Here is a 26,010-nt window from a genome sequence, read left to right on the forward strand (position 1 = left end):
GGGCTAAATTAAAAAGCAGAACCACAAAGGTAATAATCTCCGGATTGCTACCTGAGCCACGTGCAAATTGGCATAGGGTAAATAAGATTAGAGAGGTAAATGCATAGCTCAAAGATTAGTGTGGGAGAAATGGGTTCTGATTCATGGGACACAGGCACTAGTACTGGAGAAAGAGAGAGCTGTTCCATTGGGATGGGCTTCACTTGAACCATGCTGGGACCAGTGTCCTGGCGAATCGTATAACTCGGGTTGTAGATAAGGCTTTAAACTAAATAGTGGTGCGGGGGGGGTGGAGGGAGGAGGGTTCAATTAAAGAAGTTTAAAAAGTCGAAAAGTAATGAGAGAGCAGAGGTACAGGGTAGTGAAGGGGCATACATTAATCAGTGTGACAGGTAGGGACAGAGAATACGAGCATAAGAGCACAACAGAAATTACAACCAGAATAGGTAAAAATGGCAATAAGTTAAAGCTTAAGGCTCTTTATCTGAATGCACGTAGAATTTGTAACAAGATAGATGAGCTTGCGGCACAGATAGAAATAAATGAATATGATTTGATAGCTATCACAGTGACGTGGTTGCAGGATGACCAGGACTGGAATCTCAATGTTCAAGGATATTCAACATTCTGGAAGAATAGGCTGAAAGAAAAAGGAGATGGGGTAGCTTTGTTATTAAAGGAAGGGATCAGTGCAGTTGTGATTAACAATATAGGTGTAATAGATCATGATGTAGAATCAGTTTGGGTGGAAATAAGGAATAGCAAGGGGAAGAAATCACGGGTGGGAGTGGTCTATAGGCCCCTGAGAAGTTCCGTCTCTGTGGGACAAAATATGAATCAGGAAATGATGGAGGCGTGCAAGAAGGGCACTGCAATTATCATGGGTGATTTTAATCTGCATACAGACTGGACAAATCAAATTAGCAAGGATAGCATGAATGACGAATTTGTAGAGTGCATCAGGGATTGTTTGAGAACAATACGTTGCAGAACCTACCTGGGAACAGGCTATTTCAGATGTAGTAATGTGTAATGAGGTAGGATTAATAAGAGATCTCATAGTTAAGGATCCTCTAGGGGGAAGTGATCATAACATGGTAGAATTTCAAATTCAGTTGGAGGGAGAGCAACTCGGGTCTCAAACCAGTGTCTTCAACTTAAACAAGAGCAATTACAGAGGTATGAAGAAAGAGTTGTCTAAAGCGGGCTGGGAAAATAGACTGTAGGGGAAGTCAGTAGATGAGCAGTGGCAGACTATTAATCAGATATTTCATAATACTCAGCAAACATTTATTCCGGTCAGAAGGAAGGACTCAAAGAAAACGATGAACCACCTGTGGATAACAAAGGAAGTTAAGGAGAGTATCAAATCAAAAACAAAGACGTATAAAGCGGCGAAAGTTAGTGGCAGGCCAAAGAATTGGGAACTTTTTTTTAGAAACCAGCAGCGGATGACTAAAAAACTAATAAGAGAAAACTGATGAGAGTAAATTGGCAAGAAATATAAAAAACAAACAGTAAGAGCTTCTACGGGTATATAAAAAAAGGAAGAGAGTAGCTAAAGTAAGTGTGGAACCCTTAGAGGATGAGACTGGGGAATTAACAGGGAACAGGGAAATGGCAGATAATTTAAACCAATATTTTGCATCGGTCTTCATGGTGGAGGACACTATAAACATCCCGGCAATAATAGATGAGCAAGGTGTAAATGGGAGGGAGAAACTTGTAACAATCTCTATCACGAAGAAAAAGGTGCTGGACAAACTGATGGGACTAAAGGCAGACAAGTCACCAGGACCTGATGGCCTGCATCCAAGGGTTTTAAAAGAAGTGGCTGCAGAGATAGTAGAGGCATTAGTCATAATATACCAAAATTCACTGGATTCCGGTAGGGTACCAGTGGATTGGAAAACCGCTAATGTGACGTGCCTATTCAAGAAAGGAGGGAGACAGAAAGCAGGAAACTATAGACCAGTTAGCTTAACATCTGTCACTGGGAAAATGCTAGAGTCCATTATTAAAGGAAGAAATAACAGGACATTTAGAAAAACATAATGCAATCAAACAGAGCCAACATGGTTTGATGAAAGGGAAATCATGTTTAACAAATTTGTTAGAGCTCTTTGAGGGTATAATAAAGTGGATAAAGGGGAACCCGTAGATGTAGTGTATTTGGATTTTCAGAAGGCGTTCGAAAAGGTGCCACAAGATTATTACACAAAATAGGAGCTCACGGTATTGGGGGTGATGCATTGGTGTGGATTGAGGATTGGCTAACACACAGAAGGCAGAGTCGGGATCAATGGGTCTTGTTCAGGTTGGAAAGCCGTAACTAGTGGAGTACCACAAGGATTGGTCCTAGGGCCTCAACTATTTACTATCTCTTCATGACTTGGAGGAAGGGACAGAGTGTAGAGTATCCAAATTTGCTGACGATACAAAAATAGGCGGGAAGGCGTGTTGTGATGAGGGCACAAAGAATCTGTAAAGAGATATAGATAGGTTAGGTGAGTGGGCAAAAACTTGGCAGATGGTGTTCAATGTGGGAAAGTGTGAGGTAATCCACTTTGGTAGGAAGAATAAAAAGGCAGATTATTGAGATGGAGAAAGACTACAAAATACTGCAGTACACAGAGGGATCTGGGTGTTATTGTACAGAAAACACAAAAAGTCAGCATGCAGGTACAACAGGTAATTAGGAAGGCAAATGGAATTTTGGCCTTTATTGCTAAAGGGTTAGAGTTTAAAAATAGGTAAGTCTTACTACAACTGTACAAGGTGTTCGTGAGGCTACATCTGGAGTACTGCATACAGTTTTGATCCCTGTATTTAAGGAAGGATATACTAGCATTGGAGGCAGTTCAGAAAAAGGTTCACTAGGCTGATTCCTGGGATGAAAGGGTTGTCGTATCAAGAACAGCTAAACAGGTTCGGCCTTTATTCATTGGAGATCAGAAGAATGAGAGATGATCTTATTGAAACACACAAGATCCTAAGAGGGCACGACAGGGTAGATGTTGAGAATAATGTTTCCACTGGTGGGGGAATCTCAAACTAGGGGACATAATTAAAAAACAAGGGGGCACACATTTAAAACTGAGATGCAAAGGAATTTCTTCTCTCAGAGGGTGGTGAATCTCTGGAATTCTCTACTTCAGAGAGTTGTGGAAGCTAGATCGCTAACTGCATTTGAAGAGGTAGATAGATTTTTGAAATCTCAGGGAGTGGAGGGTTATGCGGAGCAGGCCCGAAAGAGGAGTTGAGGCCTGGGACAGATGAGCCATGATCTTATTGAATGGCGGGGCAAGCTCGAGGGGCTGAATGGTCTACTCCTGCACCTACTTCTTGTGTATCACAGCCAAAAGACCTCTAGCACAAGTGCAAACTTAGCTGAGCTCAAACTTGAGACGAGGATTCAAGCTCCTCTCAGCAATGCAATGAACAAACGAGATTACTGGGTAGCACAGGCACCTTAACACATGCCTCTGAACCAGGGCATCGGGATGTCTAATCATTGCAAATTACACAGGCATGTGGTTCAGTAGGTACTGAATTGAAACCAAAAGGGGTTGTGGATTGGTGGTGGATAATACTGAACACCAGACTTGATGCAATCCACGTAGTACAACTGGGGAACAGAAAGGAGGTAGATCAGTCCAGTCCACCGTAAACAGCCATTTGCTAACAGTTGACAGAGCAGTAGGTGACTCGTAAGGCATCTTTCCATCTACAAAAGATGGACATGCAGGAAACAATCCATTTAGGTGGGGTGTCTTCTCTTCGTGCATCTTTACTGATGGCTGTCAATGTCAATCCTCCAGAGGCAGGTTCTGCCACAAGTGCTGCATGTGAAGCTTCCATGTGACGCAGAGTTGTTGTTTTTGACGTTGCTGCCTGTTGCCAAGCTTCTGGAACAACTGGTCATCATGGTAGAGCACACCAGTCCATAGATGCATCAGCGTTTCCCTCTTTTGCTCACTAGTGACTCCCAGGTGCGATAGTCGACTTTTAGGGCCTTCACGTCATGCTTGCAAGCATTCTTGAAGCGGAGCTTTGGGTGACCCACTGGTTGCCTGGTCCCAGCTTCCTCATCATACAGAAGGTCTTTCAGTATGCAACACAGTCTTCCATCCTGCGGACGTGACCGATCTGCCGAAGCAGCCTCTGTTTGATTAGTACAAACACAGTTGGGAGCTCTGCCTTTGAGAGGACTGCCACATTTGAGATTTTGTCGTGCCAGGATATACACATAATGCACCACAGATAGAAGGTGGAAATGATTGAGCTTCTTTTCCTGGTAGCTGCAAGTTGTGCTCGTTTCACAGCCATACTGCAAGGTGCTTAGAACATCGGCCTAAAAAACCATCAGCTTGGTCCTAAGGGTCAGCTTAGTGTTATTCCATGCGGGTTTCACAAGTCGGCCAAAGATAGTGGCTGCTTTCTCCATCCGTGGATCGAGCTCTGCATCAAGGGACAGATTGTCTGTCACCTTGGGCCCAAGGTAGCAGAATTTGCTAATCACTTTCAGTGGGGTGTTATTTCGTGACATCAGGAAAAGAGATGCAACACCTAGTTACATGACCACAGGTTTATTGACACTTATAATCAAGGAAAACAAGTTACAAGCATGGGAGAGACAGCCCATGAGGCTTTGTAGCTGAGTTTCCGTGTGAGTGACTAGCACAGCATCAGTGTAGAGGAGTTCTCTGATCAAGACGCTGTGTTTTTGTTTTCACTTTCAGCGTTGATAGGTTGTAGATTTTGCTGTATGACCTAGGTGTGCAGGTTGACTCCTTCCATAACTGCAGGGAAGGCAAAGGTCAGGAGCATGGAGAAGAAGATGCCAAATAGCATGGGGGTTAGGACACAACCCTGTTTTACTTCATTCTTCACTCTGTAACTGTGGGAAGTGGAGCCAAACTGTACAGTGCAGTGCATGTAGTCATGGAAGGAGATGAGACTGAGGAGCTTCGGTGGACAGCCAATTTCTCCCAAAATCTTGTACAGCCCTGCTGATTGTGTTGAATGCCTTAGTGAGATCTACAAAAAGGTCAAGGGGTATGTACTCCGTTCCCTACACTTCTCTTGTAGCCAATGTATAGAGAAGATCATACACACAGTCGAGCTCCCGGCACAGAAACCACACTGTGCTTCTGGGTATACTCAGTCTGCGAGTAAATGCGGTCTTTTAAGTATGACCCTAACAAAGGCCTTCCCTGTGATGCTAACGAGGGAGATGCCCCTGTAGTTGTTGCAGTCTCCTCTGTTGCCTTTGTTTTTATATAATGAGATGATTTTGGCGTCACATATCTCCCGTGAAACAGAACCGACTTTCCAGCAGGGAAGGAGGTGGTCATAAAGGTGTGACAGTAGATGTGACTTTCGTTGCTTGAGCAGTTCAACTGGGATTCCATCCTTGCCTGGTATCCTTCTGTTCACTAGGTGGCCTATGGCTTTCTCGAGCTCCAGCGATGAGAGTCCTTCATCGAACTCATTCATAACAGGAAACTGCGGGAGAACATTGAGCACAGACTGGGAGGACGACTGACTCACAGGAGTACAATTCACATTCGTGTTTAACCCAGTGGGACATCAGCTTCCCTCTGTCAGTGAGGCACAAGAGGTGGCCAGGACTGGTACAGGAAGGTAAACCAGATTTACAAATTAAGCATACAATACTGGATATCAGTGGTAACCTACAATTGGAGTCAGCAGCCCTAGAGAATGGAAAGTAGACAATTCCAGTCCTGCTCACTATACAGTGATCCTTTCTAGAAGTGCACTTGATGATCTCTCAATATTTGACAGGACTGATTTAACAACCTGCTAGCACTCACATGCCAGAGCTACATAGAGACACCACTCTCTCACAAATAGAACCATACAGGATTTGCAGTAAATGGAGTAAGGCAGGAGGGAAAGTGAAAGATGTTTCTGCTTTTAAATTTACAAAGCTCAAGTTTGACATGCATATAATCAGGAATTATCCATCTTGGTCTTACAGCAAAACACACAAATCCTCAAATGTCCTAAGTAAATGGAACATGACAGACAATACTGAAAATTAAACACATGCATTTGAAAGTACAATCTAAATAGATCAAATGTAGTGAGTAATTTATACTGAAAGTGTAATTATTTGCACTCCATTCCTAACTGAAACAGGATATTGTAGAAGGTTACTGTTTGTAGAATGTTTGAAGAGCAATCATACCGAGACTGAAACACCATGTGGACAACAAAGTCCCCAAGGCTTTGCTGGTCGAAAGACGGCATATTTGTCAAATTGTGGCAGACCATCTTAACAAGTGTGGAGGAAAAATAACCCATTGATTATTTTACAACTGAAAATGCTCAAATCATGAAATGAGAAGCTTAAATTTAACAATATATTACGCAATTGGAAATTCCTGCATGTCTAGTTCTGAATAGGTCACATTGCAATGAGTAAAATGCCCACACAACCTCAGCAGGTTAAAAACACTCACATACTTAGAAAACAATTAAAGTTCAACACTGACAACCGGCAGCACTTCCAATCAGAACAGCCAGTATTATTCCGTGACAAAAAACAATTCAACATTGAGCAGAGAGAAATTTCTTCACCGAGGTTATAAATCTTTGGCATTCTTTACCCGAGAGGGATGTGGATTCTCAGTGGATGAGTATATTCAAGACAGTTAGATATTGATAAATTTTTCCGCACTAAGGGAATCAGAGGATAGTGTGGGAAGGTGGAGTTGAGGTAGAAGACTGGCCATTATTTTATTGAATGAGTCTTGAAGGCTTACATCTGCTCTTATTTAAGTTCTTAAATGATTGTATTAAAAGTAGTTACAATTACATAGGAATGGAAAGACAAAAATCTCACTTCCATGCTGGTAGGGTACAGCTGAAATAAAAGTTCAGTCTATTAATAGCTTTGGCTTTATTTGCAGTTTTCTCTTTTTAAATAGATGGTACAGTAAGAGGAGCTAAAACCTTACAATCTTTATATTTCCACAAGTTTGGATTTGTGTTTAGATTTTAATGTTTATTTTGGAGCTTTCTCTGATCTTCATTTCTATGAAGGACAAAAACAAAAATGCCCAGGGCTGCCCTTTCACTCGTGAAGGCATCAACTCTGCTGCAGAACCATCCAAAAGTATCAGCAGTTCCCTCGCACCTCCTCTAAGTGGCCATTCTAAATGTTTAAGCCCAGACAATGAGCTTCATCAGGCTTATAGGCCACGTCGGCCAAATCTGCTCTCATCCACTGCCACACTTGTACACTCTCCAGCAGCATCTTCAGATAGTGAAGAGCAGGGAGTTCAGCTGAATGCCCCCTTTAAATCCAGGATCACTGCTACACACCCAAAAGTAGCAGCTACTTGTGAACAGACCTGGGAGCTACTCAGTCTGGATTGCTTTGTAACATAGTGGTGCCTTTACCTAGACATCACAGCATAATTACAAATTCAATAAACTAGTACTGTTCACATCAGCTTGACAATATTCAAAAGTATGTGGAATTGTACAAACGTTAGGAAGGCATCAAATTTACATACACCATTTATTACAATTCACACAATAGCCTTGACTTTAAATAATTACATAGTAAACACAAAAGATTAGCAATGACTTAATTAACCCCCAAGGGCAACAATCACATTTTTAATACCAAAATAAAACACCAAAACCGCAGAACAATTTCACAGTTCAAACACAATTAAAAAGAACTCAGTATTTCATAAAAAGTATTATGTATCATGTTTAGGAACACCCAGACACAATAAGCAGGCATAGAATGTGTAGAAAAATGTTTAACTGATGGTTGTAACACAGACTACATAACAGCAGCCAAATGATGACAATATTATAACAAGCAGAACAAAGTGATGCCTGCTGTCTCCCTTTCATTTGGGAACCAGCCATAAATGGCCATTTTGCGCAAAACTTTCTGCTGATCATTCCCTGCACCTCCTAGAGTAAACATTATATGCTGAATTGGATAATTACAGGACATCATACACAAATTTTAAAAAAAACTTACAAACTTTATAACGGATTTGAATGAAAGCCCAACATATGTTGGGGGCTAAACTGGATGGTCCCCAACAGGTGAGGGGGAACATGATGCACAATTAACCTGCACTTGTTGAGTGGAATGCAGGCAGCAGGCCAACATTGCACTATCTGCTCATTATAATGCTTTCCACATGCAGCCAGCGCTTCCTGCACCTTTCATTGGCCGCACGCATCAGCAGGGGGTTCAATATCATAACTTTGTAATACCACTTAAAGCTAGCTTGCATGTTTTAAAGGGGAAGTGCATTGCGGCTGGAGCAGGTTCTGGCAGTCATGCAGGAAGAGAATCAATTCTGGGACAGTGAAAAAAAGTGGCATAGCATGGGGGAGGGGGCTCCAAGCTTTTTGGACACTGCACTGGAGGTCTTGGTGGGGGACAGGAAAAGGAGGAAAGATGTTCTGTATCCACATGGAGGTAGGAGGCCCTTCAGACACATGGTCATAAAAGGTAGAGAATGCAAACAGCCATCGCAGTTAATGCCAGGAGTCCAGTCCAGAGGACCTGGTGCACTATCACAAGACATTCAATGACCTCAGAAGTGGTCAACGATAGTGCAAGCATCTTCAAATGCCATATCCTTACAACTGCACCACTAGCCTCATACACTGCTCAATTCATCGCATCCGTACCCACTGAGCAACAATGTCCATTCGTCAGGTTTAATACTATACATTTATAGCTTCACCTCAACCCCACACACTTAGCACTGCCGCAAGTCTCTCACCCATATCTTGTGGCTGCCAGGTGAGTAGTGGCAATGTGCACATGACCTGAAGAGATTGCATAATATGCACTGCCACACTTCCCCGTCTCTCGCAGGACAAGGTGGTGTACAATCTCAGGCAGCAGGTAACAGCAGACCAGAGGGGGACAGATATGGCTGCATATCCTCACCCCCATGTGAGGAGATGGTGCTGGCGATTATTGCAATAGCCACTGCTGAGGCCAATGGCCAGTGGTGGGGCTGAAACCAATGTCAGCATCCTCATACCTAATCCAACTCTCATCCCGCAATCTCTTTCAATTTACAAGCTGCAAGATAGTATAAGCATTCACTTCTTTCTTTTCCCCCTACCCTCGTGCCTTTCTCCTTTCAAATACCCAGGAACTGCAACCGGACCAGGCAGTGGTGGAACAAGAAGCGAGTGGTAACGAAGACACAGCATCAATTGATTTCACACTCGCAGCCACCAGCTCAGATAGTGACACTGTACACATCTTAGAGGGTAGCTTAGAGGTGGGATCTGCAAGTGGCGAATATGGTCTGCAGTCAGGGAAGGGGGAAAAGGGTAGCACAGGTACCAGATGACTAGAGGTCAAGGTCACCCATGAGTTCTGCTGCAGAGGATTCAGAAGAAGACTGGGACAGTATACAAAAAAAAAAGCTGATGGGTACGCACACAAAAATCCTTGGTGCATTGGCAGGTCTTCCAGAAAACCTGCTGTCATAGTCACACAGATCATGGAGAGACTGACCCCAACCTTGCACAGGGCTTTTCATAGAATTTGGAGCCGATCCCTTACAGCATGGAAGTGGTGGCCAATTTCATGACAGTTCTTGTGGACCCAACGATGATGCAGTGTCTGACGGCCAATGTCTCAGTTTCCTCTGTAACACAAGCAGAAGCAGAAGCCACACAACATCCGAGTGCTGCAGTGGAAGCTCAGACTGAAGCTCAGCTTGCTGTCATACATGCTCAGACTGCTGCAATCATGGCTGCAGATATCAGTGCTCAAAAGCAGTGTAGCAATCTGCCCAACTGATTACTAGGCAGTCCCGCGGGAACGAGGATGACTTTCTTAGGTGACTGAATAGTCCAATTCTGGATCCACACACTCTGCCACAGGCGGGGCAGGTAGTGTTTGGGGAGGCGAGTGAACGGAATTTCGAGCATCCCAAACACCCCTTCCGCTCTTTGCACTTGGTCGCTGCCTGGGCAAGTCGACGTTGTTCGAACTGGCTGGCACTGTTGCAGATGCTTCTCCATTTTGGACAGTCTCAGGCAAAAGATTCCCACGAATCGGTGGAGATGTCACATCTTTTCAGGGAGGTTTCAAGGACATCCTTGTAGCGTTTCCTCTGCCCTCCCGGTAGCCTCTTGTCGTGATGGAGCTTGGAGTAGAAAGCCTGTTTAGGGAGTCTTGTGTCAGGCATGATGTGGCCCAGTGTAACTGACTAGCCATGACCAGTGTCACAATACTAGGGATGTTGGCCTGAGACAGGACACTGATATCGGAGCGCCAACCCTGCCACTGAATTTGTAGGATCTTGTGCAGGCACCACTGGTGATACCTCTCCAGGGCTTTAAGATGTCTGCTGCACAGTGTCCATGTTTCCGACTGATTACTAGCATTGCTGAGATACCATCCTGAGGGAGTGGCAGTGGCTCCGTGGAGCACATACCTGCTGCCCTCTCTCAGGATCTGTGTTCATCCTCGCACCACTGACACTCTGCCAGTGCTCTTACTGTTGCCTGTCAGCCACCCCAGTGTGCTGCTGCCCATGCTGAGATGGTACAATCTGAAGACGGACCTTCGAGGGCCAGAGCTGGGAGGGATCATTCTCCAGGCCATCTGCAGTGCCTCCCAGTGAAAGTCAGCAGCCATGCTGCAGCCACTGGGATAACAATGTGGAGGAGCACTAGAACCAGCAAAGACGCACTGAAAATGAGCAATAAGGGAATACACAAGGATGATTACTTTATGTTTGTATGCAGTATGGCAAAGCTTAATTTATAAATTTGTGTATGAATAATTTTCTGGTGGCATTTATTTTAGAATTTTCAGCGGATGCTGTAATGGTCAGTGACTGAGGGAAGGGAAGGTGTAGAACTGGTGAATGGGGAATTTGGGTTGCGGTTACTGGCACTACGCTCAAATTAGTTCTACATAGTTAGCCTGGGAAGACATGGGCTGTCTAGATTGCCTCTACCTCATTCTCCCCCTCCTCAGCTGCTCACCATATAGCTAGTGGCAAGGGCTGTCCCCTCAGGATAGTGATGTTGTGCAGCATACAGCAGACTAGCACAAATTTTGACAACTGCTCTGGCATGTACTGCAGACCTCCTCCAGAATGGTCCAGCTCGCAGAAACGCATTTCAGCACGCCAATGGTCTGCTCTATCTCATTCCATGTGGCAGTGTGGCTTTCATTGCATGGTTGCTGTGCACAGGTTGCGTACCAGAGTGGTCGGCCATGGGGTCAGTGGATAGCCCTTGTCGGTCAGTAGTCACCCTCTGGTTTGCCATGGTAGCTCAAATACAGCTGGAACAATGGACTGCCACAGAATGAAGGCAGTATAACTGCTGCCAAGATACAAGGCACTGACCTGTACAATTCGCTCCCTCTGGTCGCACACCAGCTGCACATTGAGTGAGTGGAATTACTTGTGCTTTGGTACATGGCAAAGTAGACATGTGGCAGCCGTAAAGCAAGGTGCGTGCAGTCAACGGCACCCTGTAACGTGGGACAGTCTGCAATCCTAGTAAAGCTGTGTGCTTACTCGAACTGCTTGCTCTGGCAACAGAAAATGAAACATATTCAGCTGTCTTTGAATACAGATCCTTAAATGACCTCCCTTATGCAAAGTGAACAGCAAAGATGTTGGAAATATCTCCAGCTCCAGCCTGGAAACAGCTAGACACATAAAAGTTCATCACTATGGTCACGTTCACAGCCATTGGCAATGCAGTCCTTCTCCTGTTCTGTGGTTGCAGTTGTAACTGCAGCAGATGGCAGATTTTAGCGAGGATGTTCTCGCACGATGTTCCTCACTGAGTTTCAAGTAGGAGAATTATTCCTTGAACAGATGTGACCTCCGCTGAGAGTCCTTCTCCCTCCTCTTCCCTCTTCTGCATGGTCTCTGTTCATTCTTCCAGCCATGCTCTATACCAAGCAGAATACCTACTTGTGCATCCATATCTGGGAGCTACTGGTTTGCGCCAAAACCTTGAAGCCAGCAAAAAGCCCGTCAGCACCTGCCCCACCACACTCTGTGGACTTTTGCAATTTCAAATAACTATGGAAAATAAACCAAACACTTGTAGAATCGTAGCCATAGCCAGAAGAAAATCAACCAGCAACTAATCTGCAAGTAGCTAATGATCTTTTTAAATGGTGCTGGTGGGAAGGGTCCTCCAAGGGCTTAACACATGTTCAGCTGTGTGAGGTCAACAGAAGAGTGTTGAGCTCAAAAATAGCATCACATCAGCATTCTATGCTGAGGCCACAACCCGACTACTCTGCATACTTTTGACAGATGTCAGCTGCATGCATAAATGCTCTTACCAAGGTGGCATGTGCTGCAATTTGAACAGTGCATGTCACATTGAACGCCATTTTGGTCCTGGAATGGCTCCCTTAGCACTGAAGCAATAAGCACTGCTGAGCCCAATTTCACACCCATAGAGTTACCAAGGTAATTCAATAACAATTTGCATTTATACACTGTTTAAGATTCTTCACAGGTGTATTATCATACAAAATTTTAGACCAAGTCACAGATATTAGGACAGGTGACCAAAAGCTTGGTCAAAGAGGTAGTTTTTAAAGAGGGAAGGTGAGGTAGAGAGGAGGGGTTTTTTTGTTGGGGTGGGGTGTCAAATTCCAGAGCTTAGATCCTAGGCAGCAGTGCAGTTATCCAAAGCTAGGGCTGGAGGAGATTACAGAGATGGGGAGGGGCGAGGCCATGGAGGGATTTAAAAATAAGGGTGCAAATATTAAAACTGAGGTGTGCCAGAACAGGAGCCAATGCAGGCCAGCGAGCAGAGGGGTGATTGGTATATGGGATTTGTGCAAGGTGGCAGGAGAGTTTTGAATGAGTTTATAGGAGGGTAGAACATGGGAGGCTGGCTAGTCTACAGGTTAATAAAAATTCAACAGCATACGAGCTGAGGCAGGGGTGGAGTTGGGTAATGTTATGGAGGTGAAAATAACAGTTTTAGCGATGGCCAAGATGAGGTCTGAAGTTCATAGAGTTTAAACACAACAAAAAGGAGTCCATGGAGCATGAATCTGCTGTGCTTTCTCGGGATAAGAACATTTATCATCCTCCCACCACTGCCACCCCACTAGTACCCTAGCTGCTGCCTCTCAGCTGGCCAGCCCAGACACCTGCTGCCTGTGCTAAGCTGCTGCAGTCTGAAGACGGGCTTCAAGCCCCAGAGCTCCTGGGGGTCATATCCTGCAGTCTCGCCCAGTAAAAGTCAGCAGCCATGCTGCAGCCACTAAGGTAGCATCGCATAGGAGCACTGGGACAGACAAAGACACCTGTAAACAGGCACTAAAGGAATGCAGAGCTCATTTTTGAATGTATTATTGTGGATGTTATTATGGAAAGGATTCTATTGGTGGCTTTAATTGCAGAATTTTGGCCAAGACAATGTCGTGATGGGATGACACAGATGGAATAGGAAGGTGGAGAATAGTGGAGCAATGGTGGTGATGGGACATGTCCGAAGGGAATTGGAGTCTTGAGTAGGCACTCAGACAGTCCGAACATAGCCAAGGGTCACGGATGGCTCCTCCCCTGGAAGTGTTCTCCGACTGCCTGGTGGCAATGGCTGTGTCCTCATAAGAGTGAGAACGCAGCAGACCATAATGAACTAGAAAACCCGCAAGAGTACTGTCGGACTCCCCATTGACCCTGAGCAATCCTGGCAGCAGAAACAGTGCTCAAAAACGCCAGTGATCTTCTCCACAATGTTTGTTGGAAGCATAGCTTTATTGTACTCACATATTCAGATGGCAGAGAGGGAGCCATGAGACATGTGTACAAGGGGTATCCCTGGTCTCCAAGCAGCCACCCTCTGGTTCTTCTTGGTGGCCTGAAGACAGCAGGATGGCAGTCTGCCTCAGGATGAAGGCATCACAGCTACTTCCACAATAGCGGGCATTCACAGAGAATGGTTTACGCATGGTCACACGCCAATTGCGTGTTGATGGAATGGTAACCTGTGGAGTTCTTCTACCTCTTCCCGTTTACAGGTGGGGCCTACAGAGGCACGTGCATGCGATGGCATCCTGTACCATTGGGAATCCTGCTATACCCTGGAAAAACAGTGCGCCTGTTCCTCCTGCTTCTCTAGTTACAGAAAAACAATGAACTCTCCTCACATACAGGGCCTCCATTACCTCTCAGATGCAGCGATGGACAGCAAATTAGAAAATGTTTTTAAAAAAGTCACCTCATCCTGCTTGGTTGTGTAGAAGGCGAGAGAGACTGTGACCTTTATGGCCACTGGCTGCGCCATCCTCGCTCTGCTGCGAGACTGCAAGTCCTCTTGAAAAAGAGGCGGCACCAGTTCTGTGACCACACCCTTGGCGCATGAGTCGCTTCAGGCATTGTTCCTGGCTGAGGTGGAGGCAGAAGTGCTCCCTGAAAACACTTGGTGGGTAGGGCCTTCTGTGATTAGCCCTCTTCCTCCTCTTCCCTCTCTGCACCTGTGCTCCAATTGCCTGCCATATTGCAGACTCAGAAGGACTGAAAAAAAACATCCCCCATAACTGTACAGGTCACAAAACCCCTCAGACCTCCCTGCAGCAATATTCACTAGATCCAACAATTCACTGGAACTTCTCCAAAAACACAACATCGTGCATCTAAACGCACCACACCTGCGAGCTGGATAGGTGGTCTTTAAATAACGCAATTGCGGGGACTGGGCGGGGGAAGGGGAGAGGTGTGTGTGGGAGGTGTCCATCGAGCAGCTTGTTCAGCAGTGAGTGGTTAGAACACAGCATTCACTGGACCTGCGCTGTCCAGGTTTACAGAACATGCATCAAATTATGAGAGGCTGTTCGATTTCACGATCTGCCCACTGCAAGGAACGTTTCCAACACACACCCGTATCCTTCCCGACATTGGACGTCGCATGGGCTGCACTAGAAACGCTACTTGTGTCCTTTTCTAACATGAGGCACCAGCGACGCCATGGAGCCCAACTTTGCCGACAATGGCTTTGATCTTCCCAATATTTAATTGGTGGAAATTTTTGCTCATCCCAGACTGGATGGTAGACAAGAAAAGTGACATCAGTCAGTGGAGGGGGATCGAGAGAGGTAGTGGTGACGAATTCCTTGTTGTGGTTGCTGTGCACTACAAGTTAATGTTTGCCATTTTATATTCACACACAAATTCTATTAAAGTGGAGGAAGAGTTCATCTTGGACAGTGTGCCATCTTTAAACAAAATGTAATCTCATTAGGCTAGAGAAAGAACTACTGATTTACAATAGATTTACAGCTGTAACATGGAAAACATCAACTCTAACTGCAAAGACAATTGTATTTAAGAGTTTATTTGGAACTTCTATTAAACTAAATCAGCAGGTGAATGGGAACCTAAATTGTAGTTCCAGTGTACAGGCTGTTGAGAGTAGTGAGGTAGGGGATAAGGTTACAGGGACGCAAGAGGGCACTGGCAAGCAAAAACTTGGTTTAAAGTGTGTCTACTTCAACGCCAGGAGCATCCGGAATAAGGTGGGTGAGCTTGCAGCATGGGTTGGTACCTGGGATCCTGATGTTGTGGCCATTTCAGAGACATGGGTAGAGCAGGGGCAGGAATGGATGTTGCAGGTTCCGGGATTTAGATGTTTCAGTAAGAACAGAGAAGAGGGTAAAAGAGGGGGGGGGGGTGTGGCATTGTTAATCAAGGAGAGTATTACAGCGGCAGAAAGGACGTTTGAGGACTCGTCTACTGAGGTAGTATGGGCCGAGGTTAGAAACAGGAGAGGAGAGGTCACCCTGTTGGGAGTTTTCTATAGACCTCCGAATAGTCCCAGAGATGTAGAGGAAAGGATAGCGAAGATGATTCTCGACAGGAGCGAGAGTCATGCTGCAGCTGTACAAGACTCTGGTGAGACCGCACCTGGAGTATTGCGTGCAGTTCTGGTCACCGCATTATAGAAAGGATGTGGAAGCTATGGAAAGGGTGCAGAGGAGATTTACTAGGATGTTGCCTGGTATGGAGGGAAGGTCTTACGAGGAAAGGCTGAGGGACTTGAGGTTGTTTTCGTTGGAGAGAAGGAGGAGGAGAGGTGACTTAATAGAGACATATAAGATAATCAGAGGGTTAGATAGGGTGGATAGTGAGCGTCTTTTTCCTCGGATGGTGATGGCAAACACGAGGGGACATAGCTTCAAGCTGAGGGGTGAAAGATATAGGACAGATGTCAGAGGTAGTTTCTTTACGCAGAGAGTAGTAGGGGCGTGGAACGCCCTGCCTGCAACAGTAGTAGACTCGCCAACTTTAAGGGCATTTAAGTGGTCATTGGATAGACATATGGATGAAAATGGAATAGTGTAGGTCAGATGATCGGCGCAACATCGAGGGCCGAAGGGCCTGTACTGCGCTGTAATGTTCTAATTCTAATTCTAATTCCACAAGTATTGAACTGTGGTTTACCATTAATAAGCCATGGGCTTGATTTACAACACAAACTTTAGATTTCTATTAAATATTGAAACCACACAAGACAAATTTTAAACATTTACCTTGCTCCCACCAATAAAAGTAATTCATAGAATGCCCTCAAGGCTCTGCTACTGTCAGCCATGTAGAGGAGAAACGTCCCTGCTCTGTTTTCCTACTCTCCATTCAGCTAGGGCACACGAGGCAGTACATTGACCGCAACAACCCCAGACTGTTAATAGGACCGAAGAGGAGAAGAAAGAAAAACAGCCAGAGTTTCCTTCCCTGGTTGCTATGGGAAATCCACGTGTCAACATCAGTCAGCGATAGGATCGGATTTGGCCATTATGTCTTGCACCAGCCAAAAGCCTGCCAAACTGTACTGTTCAAGGATCACATATAAAAGCAGCCACTTGGGTGAAGTAGCAAAGTGCCCATGGAACTGTATCACTGTATAAATTAGTACCCATGGGCAAATAAAAACACACACACACAACGCACCACCGTGGATTCTGCAAAGATTATTGGACTTTTACAGGTTGATTAAGGAGTCATTGGTATCAGATGGGACTGCAGTGTAAGTCAGTCAATACTAAATTAAATGAGAGTTCATTAAATGCAAAGCTTACCAGCAAGCAGCATCCAGCTACTGGGTGAGTATCACAGAGGAGTCTGTTCCTGCTGCAAGACCACACACTGCAAAATTACAAGATGCATGCAGAGAGGAAAACCATGCAATATATCCAACTGTTTCAGTATGATATTCAACACCCAAATGTATCAAGGGTCTATATCGCTATTAGTCTACCCAGAAATCCACAGGGTAGACTCCTGGCCAAAGAAGTGGGGCGGAGGCAATGAAAGAAGAGCCTCCATCTACACTGTTTACCACATTACACCCCTCTGGAAGCACAGTGATTATTTTACTGCACTAACAATCCTAAGACCTGGTCTAATGATCCTGTGACATGAGTTCATATCCTACCATGACAAAGGGGAACTTAATTAAATAAATTTGGCATAAAAAGCTAGTAACAGTAATGATGATCAGGAAACCAGCTGAGTTTTGTAAAAACCCATCTTTAAATATCCTTTAGGGAAGGAAATCTGCCATCCTTATCTGGTCTGGCCCAATCCCACAGACAATGTGGTTGACTCTCAACTGTCCTTTTAAGTAGCCTAGTAAGCCACTCGGTTCTATCAAAGCCAAATGAAAAACAGTAAGAATAAAACACCCAGTATCGACCTAGGCACGAGACTAGAACACAAAGGCACACCATGCCCCGTTTGCCCTGCAAAATGCTCCCCAACATTTGAGGACTTCGTGCCAAATGTGGGAGAACAGTCCCACAGACTAGTCAATCAATAGCCTGATATCACCTAACCATATCTTACATCCAACATCCCAGACTCCTCCATCATCATCTCTGGGCATATCCTGTCCCACTGGAAGGACAGAGCCACCATGGCAGCATAGTGGTATTTCATTTCATGAGGAAATGGGCCAGGGAGCCCTCAGCATTGACTCCGGACCTAATGAAATCTCAGGGCATCAGATCAAACAAGAGCACAGAAACCTCCTGATTACCACCTACTGTCCTCCCTCAGGCTGATGAATCAGTGCTCTATCCACATTAAACACTATTTGGAAGAAGCACTGAGGGTAGCAAGGGCACAAAATGTACTCTAGTTGGGAACTTCAACGTCCATCACCAAGAGTAGCTTGGTAGCACCACTACTGACCAAGCCCAAAAAGACATATCCGCCAGAGGGGGCCTGCATCAGGTGGCGAGAGAACCAACAAAAGGGGGAAAGAAAACCGACTTTACCTTGCCCTTACCAATCTGCCTGTCATAGATCCGTCTGTTCTTAACAGTATTGGTAGGAATGACCACCGCACAGTCCTTGTGGAGATAAGGTACCATCTTCACACTGAAGACACTCCCATCATGTTATGCAGTACTACCAATGTGTTAAATGGGACTGCATCATAACAGCTGCTCCAAACTGGGCATGCATGAGGTGGCTTGGGCCATCAGCAGCAGAATTATATTAAATCACAATCTGTAACCTCATGGCCGGCACATCCCTCACCTTACCATTACCATCAAGCCTGGGGCCAACCCGGGTTCAATGAAGAGCGCAGGAGAGCAGCACTAGGCATAACTAAACGCGAGGTACCAACCTGGTGAAGCAACACAGGACTACTTGCATGCCAAACAGCGGAAGTAGCATGCAATAGACAGGGCGAAGCGATCCCACAACCAATGGATCTGATCCAAGCTCTGAAGTCCCGCCACATTCAGTCGCGAATGATGGTGGACAATTAAACAAATAACCGGAGGCAGAAGATCCATAAACATCCCATCCTCAAGAATGGGGGAGGCCAACTCGCTAATGCAGAAGGCAAGATTGAAGCATTTGCAACCATCTTCAGCCAAAAGTGCCAAGTGGATGATCCATTTCAGCCTCCTCTTGAGGTACCCATCAGATGACAGTCCTCAGGCAATTTGATTCACTTCACATTATCAGGAAATAACTGAAGGCACTGGATACCACAAAGCCTATGGGCCCAGTCAGCATTCCAGCTGCAATATAATATACATGTGCTCCAAAACTATTCGTGCCCCAAGCCAAGCTGTTCCAGTACAGCTACAACACTGACACCTACCCAACAATGTGAAAAATTGCCCAGGTACGTCCCATCCATGAAAAGCAGGACATATCCACTCCAGTCAATTACCGCCCAATCAGTCTACTCTCAATCATCAGCAAAGTAATGGAAGGTGTCACTGACAGTGCTATCAAGTGGCACTTACTCAGCAATAACCAGCTCACTGATGCTAAATTTCGGTTCCAGCAGGGCCACTCAGCTACAGACCTCATATTACAGCCTTGGTCAAATCATGAACAAAAAAGAGCTGAACTCAAGAGGTGAGATAAGAGTGACTAACCTTGACTCAACATACGAATTAGGAGCAGGAGTAGGCTGTTAAATTCCAGAAATCGTGTTATGGAATGATAATGCTGGAGCCTATATTTACTCAGTTTCACATTTATTGCACACAGTAAAAGGATCACAAACATGTAGCTCATCACTCAAACCCTCCACCAGTCTGAGTGCCTGCTTATAAGTGCTCAATTAGGACCCCAATTAACACACTTGATCTGCATATAATCAGACCACTGATACACAATTAACAGATTAACATAAGGCACTCAGCCCCTGGAGCCTGCTTCACCATTCAATAAAATCATGGCTGATCTGATTGTAACCTCAACTCCACATTCCCGCCTACCTCCAATAACCTTTCACCCCCTTGCTTAGCAAGAATCTATCTACCTCTGCCTTAAAATATTCAAAGACTCTGCTTCCACCACCTTTTGAGGAAGACAGTTCCAAAGACTCATGACCCTCAGAAAAAAAAATTCTCATCTGTCTTAAATGGGCGACCCCTATTTATTTTATTTTTATTTATTTATTTAGAGATACAGCACTGAAACAGGCCCTTCGGCCCGAGTCTGTGCCGACCATCAACCACCCATTTATACTAATCCTACACTAATCCCATATTCCTACCACATCCCCACCTGTCCCTATATTTCCCTACCAGTACCTATACTAATCTAGTTCTAGATTCTCCCACAAGAGGAAACATCATTTCCACATCCACCCTGTCAAGATGCCTCAGAATCTTATGTTTCAATCAAGTTGCCTCTTACTCTTCTAAACTCCAGCGGATACAAACCTAGCCTGTCCAACCTTTCCTCATAAGACAACCCGCCCATTCCAAGTATTAGTCTAGTAAACCTTCTCTGAACTGCTTCCAATGCATTTACATCCTTACTTAAATAGATAGAGACCAGTACTGTACACAGTACTCCAGATGTGGTCTCACCAATGCCCGATATAACTGAAGCATAACCTCCCTACTTTTGTATTCAATTCCCCTCCCCATACACGACAACATTCTATGAGCTTTCCTAATTACTTGCTGTACCCGCATACTAACCTTTTGCAATTCATGCACTAGGACACCCACATCTCTCTATATCTCAGAGCTCAGCAATCTCTCACCATTTAGATAATATGCTTCTTTGCTATTCCTGCCAAAATGGACAATTTCATATTTTCCCACATTAAACTCCTTTTGCCAGATCTTTGCCCACTTGCTTAACCTATCTAAATCCCTTTGTAGCCTCCTTATCTCCTCTTCACAACTGACTTTCCTACCTATCTGTGTTATCAGCAAATTTAGCAACCATACCTTCGGTCCCTTCATCCAAGTCATTTATATAAATTGTAAAAAATTGAGGCCCCAGCACTGATCTCTGTGGCACACCAGTCCTTACATCTTGACAACCAGAAAATGACCCATTTATGCCTACTGTGTTTCCTGTTAGCTAGCCAATCTTCTATCCATGCCAAAAAGTTACCCCCTACACCATGAGCTTTTATTTTCAACAATAACCTTTGATGTGGCATCTTATCAAATGCCTTCTGGAAATCTAAGTACATCTACCGGTTCCCCTTTATCCACAGCACGTTACTACTTCAAAAAACTCCAATAAATTGGTTAAACATGATTTCCCTTTCACAAAACCATGTTGACTCTGCCTGATTATCTTGAATTTTTCTAAGTACCCTGCGACAACGTCTTTAATCATAGCTAACATTTTCCCTATGACAGATGTTAAGCTAACTGGCCTGAAGTTTCCTGCTTTCTGTCTCCCTTCCTTTTTGAATAAAGGAGTTACACTGGCTATTTTCCAATCTAATGGAACATCCCCTAGGGGATTTTGGAAAATTAAAATTAACGCATCAACTTTAACTTTTCTTTTTAAAATATCTATAGAAACTTTTACTATCCGTTTTTATATTTCTCACCAGCTTTCTCTCATGCTCTAATTCTTCCCTCCTTATTAATCTTTGTCGTTCTTTGCTGCTTTTTATATTCTGTCCAATCTTCTGACCTGCCAGCTATCTTTGCGCGATTATATGGTTTTTCTTTAAGTTTGACACTATCTTCAACTTTTTTAGTTAATCACAGATGGTGGTTCCTCCCTTTGGAATTTTTATCTCTCGTTGGATACTCCTGCTCCTACTTTCTATGTTGGAATGTATCTATTCTGTGTATTCTGAAATATCCCCTTAAATGTCTATCACTACATCTCTATTGACCTATCCCATAACCTACTTTGCCAGTTCACTTTTGCTAGCTCTGCTTTCATACCCTCAGAATTTCTCTTACATAAGTCGAAAATGCTAGTCTTAGACCCACTCTTCTCTCGCCCAAACTGAATGTAAAATTCAATCATAGAATGATCACTGCTGCCTAGGTGCACCTTCACCATGAGGTCATTAATTAATCCTATCTCTATGTACGACTGCAGGTCTGGTATAGCCTGCTCTCTGGTTGGCTCCAGAAGGTGCTGTTCTAAGAAATTATCCTGAAAACATTCTATGAACTCCTCATCTAGACTGCCTTTGCCCCATTTGATTTTTCCAGTCTATGTGTAGATTAAATTCCCCCATGATTATCGCCGTACCTTTCTGACAAGCACCCATTATTTCTCGCAGCATCTGTGGACAGAAAAGCAGAGCTAACATTTCAGGTCAGTGTCAGTTCTGATTACCCACCTAAACGTTAACTCTGCTTCTCTCTCCACAGATGCTGCCAGACCTGCTGAGTATTTCCAGAACTTTGTTTTCATTTCAGATTTCCAGCATCTGCAGTATTTTGCTTTTATTATACCCATTATTTCTTCCTTGATATCCTGTCCTACCGTGCGGTTACTGTTAACGGGTCTGTACACCACTCCCAACAGTGACTTCTTCACCGTCATTTCTCATCTCGACCCAAACTGCTTCGACATCCTATTTTTCCTGAACTTAGGTCATCCCTCTCTATTGTGCTAATACCATCATCAATTAACAGAGCCATCCCTCCACCTTTTCCTAGCTGTCATGTAGCCGTCAATATTCAGGTCTCAATCTATGTCATCCTGCAGCCATGTCTCTGTAATGGCTATCAGATTGTTATTATTTATTTATACTTGCGCTATTAGGTCATCTGCTTTGTTTCGAATGCTACGTACATTCAGATACAGAGCCTTTAGTTTTGTCCTTTTTTGTTTTTATAACCTCTAGCTTTGTCTGCTGATTTACTCTTAGATTTGTAATCACTGTCTCTTCCTGTCACGGTCTGATTATCATTTCCCATATTAATACCTGCCTCTCTTGCCTAGTCTCTACTCTTTGATTTACCGCATCTTCCCAAATTTGATCCCTTGCCCCCACTCTTTAGTTTAAAGCCCTCTCTATTTCCCTAGTTATGCGGCTTGTTAGAACACTGGTCCCAGCATGGTTCAGGTGTAGACCATCCCAATGGTGCAGCCTCCACTTTCTCCAATACAGGTGCCAGTGCCCCATGAACCGGAACCCACTTCTACCACACCAGTCTTTGAGCCGAGCATTCATTTCTCTAATCTTATTTGCCCTACTCCAATTTGCATGTGGCTCAGGTAATAATCAAGGAATTACTACCTTTGAGGTTCTGCTTCTTAATTTGGTGCCTAGCTCCTTATACCGACTATGCAGAACCTCTTTCCTTGTCCTGCCTATGTCGTTGGTACCTACATGGACCATGACAACTGGATCCTCCCCCTTCCACTGTAAGTTCTTCTCCAGCCCTGAGCAGATGCCCCGAACCCTGGCACTGAAAAGGCAACACAGCCTTCTGGACTCTTGCTCTTTGCTGCAGAGAACAGTGTCAATTCCCCTCATTATACGGTCTCCTACTGCCACTACTTTCCTTTTTGCTGCCCCGCTTGAACAGCTTCTGTACCATGCTGCCATAGTCAGTCTGCTTATGTCCATACAAGCTGCAAAAACCTCAAACTTGTGGCTCAATTGCAAGGGCTGAGACTCCTCCACTCCCACCTTCTCGATCCCCTTACCTGCCTGACTCGCAGTCACACTCTCCTGTCCCTGACCACTGACCAAAGCAGATGCCTGATCCTTCGGGGTGTGACTGCCTTCTAGAACAAAGTGTCCAGGTAACTTTCCCCCCTTCCTGAAGCATCACGTGTCTGCAGCTCGACCTCCAGCTCAGAGTCATTGAGTCGAAGCTCCTCAAGCCACAGTCACTTACTAGACGTTTTTGCCATGGATTCTGTGGTATCCAGGAGCTCCCACATACTGCAGCTATGACATCACCTGCCCTGCCATCTTTATTGTAATAATTTAAATTTATTTTTTTCTTAAATTTATAGTTCCCCTCCTGAACTCCCTCCTTCTCACTCTGCTCTCCAAAAGCAGTCAGTGCAGACAAGCAGCACTGAGAGTCCCCTGAACTTATACTCTCTGAAAACAGCAAGCTCAGAAACCTGTTTAAAAGGTAACTATCTACTTAACTAGCTACAGCTACTCAGAGCTGGTATACCCGTTTAAAACTTGCCTCTTAAACACTAATTTCAGTTAATTGCAAAATGTAAAAACAAAAACTAGACCACAGAGATTAACCCTTAACATTTCCTCATTTATCAAACTCCCTTCACACACTGTGCCCTCCAGCAGCATTCGGTGCAGCATTTGACCAAGTGTGGCATCAAGGAGCCCTTGTAAAATTGAAGTCAATGGGAATCATGGGGAAAACTCTTCACTGGTTTGAGTTATACCTAGCACAAAAGGAAGATGGTATGGTTGTTGGAGGTCATTCATCTCAGCCCGAGGACATTACTGCAAGAGTACCTCAGGATAGTGTCCTAGGCCCAAACATCTTCACCTGCTTCATCAATGACCTTCCTTTCATCAGAAGGTCAGAAGTGGGGATGTTCGCTAATGATTGCAGTGTTTAGTACCATTCGTGACTCCTTAGATACTGAAACAGTCCGTGTGCATATGCAGCAGGACCTGAACAACATTCAGGCTTGGACTGATAAGTGGCAATTAACATTTGTGCCTCACTAGTGCCAGGTAATGACCCTCTCCAGCAAAAGAGAATCAAACCACTTCCCCCAACACAATCAATGGCATTACCAATGCTCAATCCCCCAACAATTTGGGCGTCAACATTGACCAGAAACCTAACTGGATCAGCCATGTAAATACTGTGGTTACAAGAACAGGTCAGAGGCGGTATATGACTCACTACCCAACTCCCCAAAGACTTTTTACCATTTACAAGGCACAAGCCTGGGGAGTGATGGAAAACTCTCCACTTGCCTGGATGAGTCCAGCTCCAAGGTCACTGAAGAGCACTTGATCAGCACTCCATTCCACCACCTTATACATTCACTTCTCTCACCACTGGAGCAGAGTGACTACAGCGTGTACCATCTACAGGATGCAGTGCAGCAACTCGCGAAGGTTCCTTCGACAGCAGCTTCAAAACACGAGACCTCTACCATCTAGAGGAACAAGGGCAGTAGATGTATGGGAGCACCATCACCTAGAGATGTCCCTCCAAGATACACACCATCATGACCTGGAAATATATCGCCGTTCCTTCACTATCATTGGGTCAAGAACCTGGACCTCCCTCCGTAACAGCACTTTGGGGCCACACAGACTGCAACGGTTCAAGGTGGTGGCTGCTCACCACCACCTTCTCAAGGCAATTAGGGATGGACAATAAGTATTGCCCTTGCCAGTAATGCCCAAATCCGATGACTGGATAAAAAAAAACCTCTTTCAAAGATGATGAGATCAAGTTTGAGTCTTTCCCTCATACTGCAGAGACCTGACTTCAGGAGAAATCAATTTCATGACTACACCGAACAGTTTCCAGGGTCTTCGCACTTCACTAGCCAGATGTGAACACCATATTCCACGATAGTTTATACAGGTTAAGCACGCTCAGGACAAAGCCCCCAATCAAAATATATGATTCTGATCGCGATGGGAGCAACACACTGTCAATTCAGTCCCGTCACTCCACAAGTCGCAGCATATTTCTTTAAGCTTTCCAAATTGGAAAAAAACCCAGCCAAATTGAACAATCTAGTAACCCCCGAATGAAGCGAACCAAACCAGGTATCTTCAGATATCAACAAATTAACTATTTATTTAAAAAATCTTAAACATGAAGATAAACCAATATCTAAAGACCTTATAACTTCTTATTTAAAAATCTATCTCCACATTTGCATATATATACACACTCAGTTTTAAATTAGCTGACTGAAAAAATAGAAAAAAATAAAGTCTTTGCAAATTACGTTCCTGACAAATGGTCTTCCAAAACAACACATGCAAAGTTCACTTATAGTCTTCCAACGTCCGATGAAAACAGAAGGTCCTTCCAAAGATAGGGGTTCAACAGTTCGGCTGTTGTAGTATTAAACTCTTTTTTCCCAACAATGAACACAGCAGATATCAATATTTTTTTGTGAAAGACAAAAGCTTTCTCTTTTTTTATGGAATTAATTTAGCTTGAAACTTTGTAGAATTTTGAGAGAGAAATAATGCAGCTCTTTTTCCTTCAGTTTAAATTGTCTCAGAGCTCCCAACTGACTGCTTAAAACCAGT

General features: G+C 44.4%; 1 protein-coding gene across 5 annotated transcripts in view; it reads right to left on the reverse strand.

The window, feature by feature from the left end:
• dpf3 (double PHD fingers 3) overlaps positions 1–26,010 on the reverse strand; it is a 137,349-nt gene that overhangs the window by 96,583 nt on the left and 14,756 nt on the right. For 4 of the 5 annotated variants that reach the window (XR_010975752.1, XR_010975751.1, XM_068039789.1 and 1 more), the window contains exon 1: positions 16,562–16,641. The exons of the other annotated variant lie outside the window; for it this stretch is intronic. Coding sequence is in view for 2 of the 4 variants with exons in the window: in XM_068039789.1 (XP_067895890.1) it covers positions 16,562–16,623 (62 nt within the window). In the remaining 2 variants the exon portion in view is untranslated. Of the gene's footprint in view, positions 1–16,561; positions 16,642–26,010 lie in introns of those variants that run through there. 5 annotated transcript variants of the gene reach the window in all.

This window comes from Heterodontus francisci, chromosome 9 (assembly GCF_036365525.1).
Source record: "Heterodontus francisci isolate sHetFra1 chromosome 9, sHetFra1.hap1, whole genome shotgun sequence".
NCBI lineage: Eukaryota > Metazoa > Chordata > Chondrichthyes > Heterodontiformes > Heterodontidae > Heterodontus > Heterodontus francisci.